We start from the raw sequence: 12,152 nt of genomic DNA, 5'->3' as shown, positions 1-12,152 counted from the left end.
TGGCATCACAGCTCACAGCAACCTCAAATTCTTGGGCTTAAGCAATTCTCTCGCCTCAGCCTCCTAAGTAGCTGGGACTATAGGCACCTGCCACAACACGTGGCTGTTCTTTGGTTGTAGTTGTCATTGTTGTTTGGCAGGCCTGGGCTGGGTTCAAACCTACCAGCTCTGGTGTATGTGGCTGGTTTCCTAGCCGCTGAGCTATAGGCGTCAAGTGTGCCTGGCAATTTTTTAGAGGTGGGGTCTCCTTCTTGGTCAGCTGGTCTCAAACCATTTAGCTCAGGCAATCCACCCACCTTGGCCTCCCAGAGTGCTGGGATTATAGGCATGAGCCACCATGCCTGGCCTGGAATAATTACTAAATCTATATTCAATGTCTTTACCTCTTAAGACAGCAACGAAGGTTGTTGGTTGTTGTACGTAACCATCCCAAAATAGCATTGCCAGGATCATAATAGGTAAACGTCTCTTCTCAAACAAAAGAGGTTTTTCAAAGGACATGAAAGTAAGCTGACTTCGTCTTTGCTGAAGAATAATTTGGGGAGGAGTGGATAAACAAAACTCACCTTCTAGATAAGAATTGATGATGTTAGAGTTTTCTTGGTTGCCCTGGGTTAGAATGAAGTGACATTAGCCTGCTTCACAGCAGCCTCAAACTGCTGGGCTCTTGCCTCAGCTTACCAAGTAGCTGAGACTTCAGGTGCCCACCACAACAATGCCCAGCTAATTTTTCTATTTTTAGTAGATATGGGGGTCTCGATTGTGCTCCTTGTGGTCTCGAACTCCTCAGCACAAGGAATCCTCCCACCTCAGCCTCCCAGAGTGCTAGGACTATAGGCAAGAATCACGGCACCCAGCCAGTATAGAGCCTTTTGGTGTGTTTATTTATAGAGCGTTTCTCCTTGTATGTTTATAGTGGGAGAGCTGCTTCTGCTTTTGTTCAGTTTGCTACATTGCCGGAACCAGAGTCCTTATTTTTTTCTTGGAATCTTTTGAAAATTTCGGATGCTACTTTATTTAAAAAGATAAAAGACATCTAGCATTTGATGGGCTGGCTGTTCTTTTTGTGCTTTCTAACCTCTCTATAATAATTGTGGGCTATTAAGCATCTCCCCAGGCTCCGGCTTTGAAGGTCCTCTGATGGATTCACATAGCAGTTGCTTTAGAAACATAATATTCTAAACTGTCTTGTTTTTCTTTCCTGCAGGCTTTCCTAAAATAGATATGTGATTGTGGGAAAATAGGATTTGGAAAAAACAACTCAAACGACTTGGCGGTTGATTATTGAATTTTGTTTTAAAATTTCTTTATTTACCAAAATAGTTGGAAAAAAGATGTTTGTTTTTCTCCCTTTTCCCATTTAATAGAGGCATAGAGAAGTTGAAACGTGGTAAGATTGATGCTTAGAAGAAAGGCCTAATCATTGCCCATAGTACTTCTCACTCTTTGTTTTTTTGCAGCTGAAATTCCTTGCTGGGAAGGAAAGCTCTTGCAGGGATTAGAAGAAAACAGTGTATCTGGCACTGCCCTGAGAGAATACCTCTCAAGATGCATCCCAGACGTCCTTAATGGGACAGGAATGCATTCTGTAGAGAGGAACCATTGAGACTGGTCCAAAGCCAGTCCTCCCTCCTTTAAACTGATGGCAAATCTTGGGTAACTTGGTTTTGTAGCTGGTTTAGCAGGGAGCATATCACTCTACAAATCTGGAACTAAAGCGGACTTAACTCCGCAAAGCAAGATTCAGGGGATGCTTTGGCTGGGGCTGCTTTCCACAGTTGGCACAACCCCCTTTCAGCCCTAGCTATTGGCCTTCAAGTGTTTGGAAGCAGAAATATTGGACATTTGGCTAAAATCTTAGCAAAGGCTTATAAAGTGCTTACCTTACGCCCAGTGTTGGGCTTACTTATTTAATGCTTGTTGCATAACTACCATCCCCTTCCTATGGGGAGAAAGTTCCGGGAGCCCTGAACAGTGAGAGAAAAAGGACTGCTAGCTTCAGAAAGCAGTGCCCACGGTTCAGGGAAAATGCCACACATACCTGTTTCAGGTTGGGCTGAGGACAAGCTGTTTCTTTGTGCTTTGTTCTAAAGACTTCTCAAGTGTACACCTGTCCTTGTGACTTAGCCAAGAGTATTACATTCAGCTGTAACCCAAAGGTGTCCCTTGTCAAAAAGAGAACAAAAAAAAAAACACTTAAAGAGGTCATAAGTGTGAAATTATCTTAATGGGCATCCTTACACTCTGGACATGAAACATTTGAAATTAAAAAGCCATATATTGCTTTAAAAAAAAAAAAAACATGGCTCAGTGTCTTTGGCTTAAGTGGCTAAGGCACCAGCCACATATACCTAAGGTGGCGGGTTCGAATCCAGCCCGGGCCCACCAAAACAACAATGACAGCTGCAACCAAAAAATAGCCGGGCGTTGTGACGGGCACCTGTGGTCCCAGCTACTTGGGAGGCGGAGGCAGGAGACTTGCTTGAGCCCAGGAGTTGGAGGTTGCTGTGAGCTGTGATGCCATAGCACTCTACCGAGGGCTACAGCTTGAGGCTCTGTCTCAAAAAAAAAAAAACCACATGTTGCTGGGCATGGTAACTCACACCTGTAATCTCAGCTGTGTGGAATGCCATGGTGAGAGCATTGCTTGTCCAGAGTTTTGACCAACCTGGGCAACATAGTGATACCCCCATCTCTAGCCAGGCATGGTGGTGCATACCTGTAGTCCTAGCTACTCAGGAAACTAAAGCAGGAGAACCTTGAGCCCAGGAGTTGCAGGCTACAGTGAGCTATGATTGCATCACTGCACTCCAGCCTGGTGACAGTGAGATTCTATCTCACTTTTTAAAAAACACTTTCATCTGGCCCTGTTCCATAACAATGCTGCCAAGATTGGCCAGCTAAACGCTAAAGGAAATAGGTACTTTTAATTTTGGAGTAGCTGATGGTTAATTTTAAACCAGACATCTGCTGAAGAAAAGATGCAACTAGAAGTCTCCTCTTCCACAGACCGCTTTGTGGATGGAGCATCCCCATGTGTCCTTACTAAGGATTTAAAAGGAGGTGCATTTGGACTGAGAGTCAGGAGCACACAGAAGCTGTGTGACCTTGGGTCACCCATATCACTTCTTCATCTGTTTTTTTATTAAGAATATGAGCTTATACCAGATCTACAAAAATACATACTCAAGAGACTCATGTAAGAAAAAAAAAAAGAGAGCCATGAAAAGTGTCAGCCCTCCGTTCTCTGGCTGGTGTTTCATAGACAGGTGCCCTGGGGGTCCCATGACACAGTAGAATTCAAGTGTGGATCACCTCTGTCTCACTACCTTCCACTCCTTTGCGTAGGGGGTAGGAAGCACACAGCTCATTGAGTTCTTATCTCTAATAGCAGCCACGCTTTGGAAAGTGGTTATCTTGTTGCTCTGGCATCGGGATGTTGGGGTGAGTGGCTGATAAGGGCCACCAAGGACGATATTTTCCTTATTTTGTATGCCTTTCAAATGGCCTTGTTTCTTGAGAGACTTTGGTAGCATTCTCAAAAGTGCCATGGAAAATGATTATCGTACTAAAGACTGTACCTTGTGTGGTTAAGTGTGGTTAGATGGGAGAAGTGAACTCTCACCATTAAAAATGATTCACTCCATGAATTGCATCATCCACACCCAGCTGTGTGATACTTGCCTAAATTTCCTTCTTTTTGTGAAAAGATGCATGAAGCCACCGCTGGTTATTGAATTTGTCTCAGGAGGAGAGAAAAAAGCTTTTAGCTAGGTTGTAATTATAGGTCTCCACGTGCTCCTGGCCTAATTAAGGTTCGCTGTACTCTCTAAGGAAGGAAAAAGCACATATGGTTTTGGGGTGGTACTGTCTGAATCTTCGTTTCTTGGAAAAAGGCCTCAGTAATAATGCTCCCGTGGTTGTTCCTGGAGTCGGAGGTGGCATGGAGCACTGCGGGGGTAGTGGCAAGCTGTTTGGCGTAGCCTGCTTTTTCATTGTAGTATAGACTTGCCCCTTTTTGAGCCAATTCGCAGAAACCCAAGGTAGATGCCTGCCTGTGTCTGTGCCTCATCTTGTCCTACCTCCTGGGCCCTGTCACCCTGTGGGGTCTGCTTGCAGCCAGCTCGATGAATTTCCAGAGAACTGACTAAAGCAGCTCTTTGGAAAGAGGCCAGGCCTGAGCCCTGAAAGGAAGAGTGGCCACTGTGACTTTGACAAGAGTGTTGTCTCCTCTGATGTGTTCCTTATGGGACTGAAGAGTCCTGGGGTCCACAACCCATAGATGCACTATTACCCTCTGATGGAAAGAGCAGCCCTCTGCCCTCCAGTACTGGCCCAGTTATGGAGGCTTGGTGAAGTTCTTAGATGAATAAACTTTAATTTGGGCCTTGGTTCTTCATGTATTAAATTAGTCTTTATCTCCTGTAGCCAGGGATATTGGAGAATTTCCATATCCCCAGTGTGGAGTTTGTATCCTTGAACAGAATTCAGATGAATACCATCAAATTCAGGCCTTATTAAAATACTTTCTCACATTTTAATTTCTCCATTTGCAAAGCAGAAATGAAATTAAGCTGTCTTTACATTTTCTTGCTGCAAATGAAACATCAGGCCTAGATTTGGAGGAAAGGAATACAGTTCCTTGAACTGTCATTAGTTTCTCAAATACTTGTTTAGCACCTCTTGTATAGCAGCTCCCTGGGAGTCCTGGTCACCGTCCTCTAAAAGCTTGCAGAGCCGCCCAGACAGACCCCTTAACAAAGGGCTTAAAGGGAGCCAGTAACTATCATCATGGCAGAGTGAGCCCTGATGAAGGAGAACCAACCTCAGCAGCACTGCTCGAGAGAGCAGTCATGAAGAAAAAAGAATTTTAACAGAATTTTGAAGGATAGGCAGGATTTTGAGAGCTGGATTTGGTGATTCATGGGTACAGAGAGCATTCCAGTTAAAAAGAACAGAACTGGGCTCAGTGCCTGTGGCTCAAGCGGCTAAGGTGCCAGCCACATATACCAGAGCTGGCGGGTTCAAATCCAGCCCGAGGCTGCCAAACAGTGACAACTACAACCAAAAAATAGCCGAGTATTGTGGCGGGTGCCTATAGTCCCAGCTACTCTGGAGGCTGAGGCAAGAGAATCACTTAAGCTAGGGGTTGGAGATTGCTGTGAACTGTGATGCCACAGAACTCTACCCAGGGCGATAGCTCAGGGCTCTGTCTCAAAAAAAAAAAAAAAAAGAAAAAAAAAGAACAAAACTGAAACAGGCTCGTTAGTATAATTTGGTCCATCCTCATCTTCTTAATGTGAAAACAGTGAAGGCCCAGGGGCATTCGGTGGCTTGCCTCTTGTGCTCAGCCTGGCACTCACATCTTCCTCCTCACCATTCTAAATCCCTGTGCTATTTTTTTGGCCTTGAAAACTCTCTTATTTCTTAATACTTTTTTATGTGTAGACGGTGACAATGCAGAAGAAAAACAGCTCAAAGGAAGTTAACAAAAGAAAAATCAGATAGTGGGCAGGAAGCTCAGTGTGAGTGCAGCATTTATACCCAATTTTGGCATTTATTTCTGAGGTCAGTGCGGGTGGACATACTATGATATGTCTGCAGACTCTTGTAATCACCTGCTTTTCCCTCAAGGGAATCTGTGTTGCTCACCAAGCTAACCTCTAGTGTTCAAGGCTAGTGGGGGGGGGTATACCCAGGAGGCTCTTGAGTCATGGGTGGTTACATCTTTTTTAAAATGCTACTCGTAGGTCAGCCATTTCTTATTTGAAGTTCAGGAGCACAAAGCCCATGGTTCCCAATCCTAGTTGCACATTGCTCAGGTTGCTCAGGTTGTTAAAAACAAACAAGGGTGGGGGAGGCTTTGAGATTCTGGTTTAATGGTCTGGGATAACGCTAAGCATCAGTAATTTTTAAAAACTTCTCAGATGATTCTGTTATGCAGCTAAAATAGGAACTACAGCTCTAAGGAAATGATTTTTAGACTCTGGCTGCCTCAGAATCACCTGTTAAAGCAGAGAGCTGGGCTTCAAACCCACAAATTTCTGACACAGCACATCTGGAGTGGAGCCTAGGAGTGTTAGAATTCTAACAAGTTCCTGGATGGTGTTGAAGCTGCTGGTTGGGGACCGCACTTTGAAAACCATAGCCTTAGATTCCCAGAGGGATCTGACATTCAGGATTCTGAGGCCCTGCCTTAATCATGGTCTAATCTCAGAGTTTTAGATTCTGAAGGCATAGTGTAGACTCACGAATGTGCATTTCTTCTTTTTGGTGGGCTGGGGGACAGAGTCTCTGTCACCTGGGCTAGAGTGGCATTGGCCTAGCTCACAGCAATCTCAGACTCCTGGGCTCAAGGGATCCTCCTGCCTCTGTCTCTCAAATAGCTGGGACTGTAGGCACTTGCCACCACACCTGGCTAGTTTTTTTTTTTTTTCTTTTTTTTGAGACAGAGTCTCACTGTGTTGCCCTTAGTAGAGTGCCATGGCATCATAGCTCACAGCAACCTCAAACTCTTTTTGGGTTTAAGGAATTCTCCTGCCTCAGCCTCCCAAGTACCTGGGACAATGCCCAACTATTTTTTTTGTTGCAGTTGTCATTGATGTTTAACTGGCCCAGGCTGGGTTTGAACCTACCACTCTCAGTGTATGTGATCAGCACTGTAACTACTGTGCTTGGGTACTGCCCATAGTTTTTTTGTTTTCAAGTAGAGATATGGTCTCTCTCTTGCTCAGGTTGGTCTTACATTCCTGAGCTGAAGCAATGCACCTGCCTCAGCCTCCCAGAGTTCTAGGATTACAGGTGTGTGAACTAGCACGCCCTGCCATAAACGTGCATCTCTTAAAAGTTCGTGTGTGAGGCGGCTGCTACTGCACCGGGGAACCTACTTTGAGGACCTGTGGCCAGTTCCTTTTGCTAGGTCCAGGATGAGGTCAGGCAAGTCACCTCAGCTTTCCCCAGCTGTCACCATGTGGTCACCAGGAAAACATAAGGTGGCCGTAGGCTTCAGGAAGAAGCTGAAGAGGAGTGCCGAGCCATGATTTACTTAGACAAAGGGTTGCATCTCATAGGTATCTGGAATGGACAGTGTGGAGAAGCACAGGGTCGGCCGACTGAGCCTTCTGTCTGGACTTTAGAGTGGGTCCTCCTTTTGTGCCGATGAGGAAACTGAGGCCCCTTCGGTGAGAGCTGGCGATAACTGCAGGACCATAGCAAAGAGCTTGCCCCCCACTTCTGGGGTCCTCTGTAACACCACAGTATCTGCTGTGGTTCATGGGGCCTGGGCACAATTTCCTCAGTCTGCTGAAGTCTAATTCACGGATCCAGATGATACGACAGCAACAGGAAATAACGAAGGTGAAATTGGACTAAACATCCATGCACCTACAGCAGTGGTTCTCTAAGTGTGGTCTCCAGATCAGCAGCAAAAGTGTTGCCTAAAATTTGTTAGAAATACAAAATCTTGGCCCTCAGAATCGCTCCCCAGTGATCTTGGGTTTAACTTGCCTTTCAGGTGACTCAGTTGCCGCACAGTCAAGTTTGAGCAGTGCTAGCTCAGGGAAAGTAGCCCCAGGCTGCTGGGGCAGGACAAGGAACCTGTGATCAGATGGGTCTGGGCACTTGGGATAGGACCAAGGGGTGACAGACGGCGGATTCTGCAGAGAGGCAGCGTGACTCCCAGGCCCACCACCTAATCGGTGACAGTGGCCACCCCTCCTGAGATGGAGGCTCAGGTCATTAAAACTTGCCCTTTGTTCACTCTTGCCTGCAGTTGTTTTTTCTCAGAGCAGATTTGCTCAGCACAGGCCAAGGTAAATTTTCACAGATTGTGCAGCTAATGACATTTAATTGAATGGGGCTTTATGTGGTTCTGATTTTGTTGGTGACTGGCTTTTTCCTCTCTCCTAGTTAGTAACAGGAGTATGGGAAGGCAGATACAACTTTTTCTGTCAGGGCACACGCAGCGCGGGAGAGTCAGATATGAAGGTACGGTCTCTTCTTCAAAACATGTTTATGTATGTATGTATTTATGTGGGTGTTGGTTTTTTAAAGAAATTGTGCAAATGACAAAGTGGCCCATAGCCTCACTGCACAAGGTAATTTCTATTGACATTTTTAAAAAGATAAAGACAATATATATGTACAGGTGCTATGAAAATTTGAACAAGCATGAGAGGTATAAAATGAAAGTGAAAGCATCCCTCTCTGTATAAATAACACCTGTTGATAAGAAAAAGATACATGCATTTCTCTGTATTCCTGTTACATTTACGTAAAGGGGATCATAAAGGCAATGTCTTAAATTTTCAAAATCATTCAGTGTGATCTGAGTAGTGATGTTAAAGATTGAGTCCAACTTCCACTCTGAGATTATTTTTCTTTTTTTAACGTCAAAGGCTGACAGTTGAAGCTCAGCAGCATGGGGAGTCATTTCGGTAAAGCACCTGTTTGACATGCTTAACTGGGCAGGGACCTCACACTGCAGCTTCTGATTCCTTCTGTGCTCATGTCAGATCAGCTGTCCCACGTCAGCCTCTGAAATCAAAAGCATTTCTCAGGTGGCCTTTGGGAATAGACAGCCTTTGAGGTTTTAAGCCTTGAACCTCCCGTTTTATTTTTTTGTTGTTGTTAGAGTCTTGAAGGGTGTCAGGGGCCCGTTGAAATCTTCCCTGTTGTCAGTTCAGACCCATCCCACTGGCCCACCCAGTCATGTTCTTTGGTGAAAGGCACCTGGGTAGAGTGACCTGAGTTCATCCAGCTGAAGGAGGTTCAGAGCCAGTGGGGCACTGGGGCTTCTCCCAGTTGACACTGGATTCTGGAATGTTAGTGAAACATGCCAGAGGAGGTAGTCCAGACAAGCATTCAGGATAAGCCTTAAATCTTTGGCCCTTCCTCTTAGATCATCCGTGTCCTCTGGTGGTACTACTTCTCTAAACTGATTGAATTTATGGACACCTTCTTCTTCATCCTGCGTAAGAACAACCACCAGATCACAGTGCTGCACGTCTACCACCATGCCTCCATGCTGAACATCTGGTGGTTTGTGATGAATTGGGTCCCCTGTGGCCACTGTGAGTATTATTAGAGGGGAACTTTGGGAACACCTATGAATAGGAAAGCTGAGTTGAAACTGAGGCTGTTAGATAAGGTGCTGTTTCTATAGATTTCTAGGTCAAGCCTTTGAGCTTTGTGTCCAAGTTGCTTTCTTTTTTTAGTCAAAGTCTCAAGCTATTGTCCTGAGTAGAGTGCTGTGGCATCACAGCTCACAGCAACCTCCAACTCTTGGGTTCAAGTGATCCTCTTGCCTCAGTTCTTCTATTTTTAGTAGAGATGTAGTCTCGCTTTTGCTCAGGCTTGTCTCAAACTTGTGAGCTCAAACTATCCACTTGGCCTCCCAGAGTGCTAGGATTACACGCATGAGCCACCGCACCCAGCCTTCCAGGTTGCTTTTAATGATCGTTTGTGTAGCCCATAAACAGGAAACCTTTTCTAGGGAACTAAACATTCTGCGCTGATTGGGTAGATGAGGGAGATACCAGTCAGGGGCATATCAAGAAATGGGTCTTACTTTGTGCCCAGGATCTGGGAAAAAGGAAAGAAAGGAAAAGAGAGAATGGGGACATTGTTCTCTGCCACAGAGGGCAGCTCTTCTGGGTTCTTTCTACTCCTCATTTCTCTGTGATGCAGAAGGTGTTTGCCTGACAGGGGCAGGCCCTGGAGATGGAGTGGCTCCATCAGCTGAGTGCTGCAGAAGGAAGCTGACTGTGAAGGACAGATTTCACTAAGTTGTGTACTAGGAATTCTGTGTTTTTCCCTGTGACCCTGTCATGCCATCAGGCATGGTTATCAGAGGGTCTTCTATGACAGGCACCAAAGTTCATTAAAAATGCTACAAGGGCTCAGTGCCTGTAGCTTAAGTGGCTAGGGGGCCAGCCACATACACCGGAGCTGGCAGGTTCCAATCCAGTCTGGGCCTGCCCAACAACAAGGACAACTACAGCCAAACAAAGGCTGGGCATCATGGTGGGTGCCTATGGTCCCAACTACTTGGGAGGCTGAGGCAAGAGGATCGCTTAAGCCCAAGAGTATGAAGTTGCTGTGAGCTGTGACGCCAGGGCACTGTACCCAGGGCGACAGCTGGAAAACTACTTGTAGTCTGAAGCCTCTTAATATGTTTTAAAGATTAAGTTGTCACCTTCAGGTTCAGCTTAGGAGTTTTAACAACCATTTCAATCAAAACTCCTGTCATCAGTGAAGGATTTGAGAACGTTTGGGTCTGTTGATGGATGTTTTTCCTCTGTGAGAGCACTGCCTGCCCAAAATTACCTCAGCCCACCCAGATTCGCAGAGGATGGAATTCTAGAACTAGAAAAACTCTGCAAATAATAGCTCCTTTGGGTTTAGGAGGAAACTGAAGCCCCACAAGGGTTGGTCAAGTGCAGGCCTCTGTGTTCAGTCCCTTCCTCCTTCCATCACAGCTCATGGCTGTGCATTAGCCAACCTAACTCTAATAGAAACATGCCCCTCCTTTCATGTGAAGGGCGCTTTGAGTTCTCAGAGAACTTGCAGGGTGACTGACGTTAGGCCGGCCCAGGAAAAACTGAGTCAGAGAATGGGCATGACTATCGCAAAGCCACAGTTACTATCACAGCCGGGGTCAGAAACTTCCTAGGCATCTGCCTTGTGGACCCCTGACTACTCTGGGAAAAGCCATATAGCTGTGTTTGGTTGTTGACTATCAGGAAGGATGATAGAAGGTCTAAAAAAAAAAAAGTAGTCCTGCTGGAAATTGAAAATCATGTGCTAAAATGGATCTTTCATCCCTAAGGACCTGGACTCTGGGCTCTACTATTCATAAAAATATATGACCTCGGGGGTGGCGCCTGTGGTTCAAGGAGTAGGGCACCGGCCCCATATGCCAGAGGTGGTGGGTTCAAACCCAGTCCTGGCCAAAAACTGCAAAAAAAAAAAGAAAAGAAAATTATATATAAATTTTATATATTATAAATCATATATAATATATATATATACATATATATAACCTCAGCACTGCAGTACTGGGGAATAATTAGAAGGTGACTTCAGAGGCCTCTCCAGATCTTAGCAGATGTGTGGAAACAGCTAGCTTTGAGCATGTCTTCTTTCGGCCTGCACTGTAATCTGTCTGAGATAGCTGTGCATATAAAGAAAAGCAGCTGCCTTGGGAGCTGAGAGGGCTCTGCCAGCAAAGCCTGCAGGTGCTGACGCAGGTGCCATCAGGGCTCCTGTGTCAGCTGTCCACCTGACAGCCACTGTCAACCCCTGCCAGCACTCGGAGCGTCCTTCTGGCCACCTTCCTCAGGGGAGTTCCATGTCTGTGCAGGGCCCACTGCTGCAGTGTTTGCCAGCCCCTGTCGGAAAACGGCTCTTTGTCTGATTCAAAAAGAATCTTGGATGTTTTCTGCCACCTGTTGTGTATAAAACACTGATGTGTCCTCCTTCCCTAATCCCCTTCATTCCTGCAGCTTATTTTGGAGCCACACTCAACAGCTTCATCCACGTCCTCATGTACTCGTACTACGGTCTGTCTTCAGTCCCTTCCATGCGTCCGTACCTGTGGTGGAAGAAGTACATCACTCAGGGGCAGCTGGTGAGTGACTCGGCCTCCGTCCCCAGGACGGGCTCCCTGGTAGACACAGACCTCTTCCTGGCTTGGTTGACGTTTAATAGCATCTCACATGTCCCTTTTCCACCCTTCTCATTTGATCCAGTCACACTCCTTAAACTAGGTAGGTCAGGAAATTTTCCTTTTTTTTTTTTTATTTTTAATTTCAAGTTAATATGAGGGTACAAATTTTTAGGTTATACTGTTTTCAATTCTAAAGTAAAGTTCAAGTTGTAGTCGAGCCCTTCACCCAGGGGGCTGTGAACACCTTCACATTGTTCACATCTCATGACATGAGATCCTGCTGATCACCTTCCCACCACCTTCCTCCCCTCCTCTCCCCACCTGTACTAACTGCATGTTAGACTATACTTGTGATTTTCTTTCCTGTGGGCATGTAGTTTATGTATTGGTTTCATATTAGTATTGAGTACGATATTTTTTTTCCATTCTTGAGATACTTTACTAAGAAGAATGTGTTTCAGCTCCATAAGAAAAGATGGAGACG

The 12,152-nt window shown here is 45.6% G+C and overlaps 1 protein-coding gene across 4 annotated transcripts in view; it reads left to right on the top strand.

Annotated features, from left to right (window-relative positions):
• The window catches only part of ELOVL5 (ELOVL fatty acid elongase 5), a 79,960-nt gene that overhangs the window by 63,407 nt on the left and 4,401 nt on the right, over positions 1-12,152 (top strand). For all 4 annotated transcript variants that reach the window (XM_003789648.3, XM_023513159.1, XM_023513160.1 and 1 more), the window contains 3 exons: positions 7,909-7,986; positions 8,900-9,071; positions 11,505-11,629. In XM_003789648.3, coding sequence (XP_003789696.1) covers positions 7,909-7,986; positions 8,900-9,071; positions 11,505-11,629 — 375 coding nt within the window. The remainder of the gene's footprint in view (positions 1-7,908; positions 7,987-8,899; positions 9,072-11,504; positions 11,630-12,152) is intronic.

This window comes from Otolemur garnettii, unplaced genomic scaffold (assembly GCF_000181295.1).
Source record: "Otolemur garnettii isolate 467f Iridium unplaced genomic scaffold, OtoGar3 scaffold00035, whole genome shotgun sequence".
Classification (NCBI taxonomy): Eukaryota; Metazoa; Chordata; class Mammalia; order Primates; family Galagidae; genus Otolemur; species Otolemur garnettii.
The sequence above is the reverse complement of the archived record's forward strand: the minus strand, read 5'-3'. Positions and strand labels throughout refer to the sequence as shown.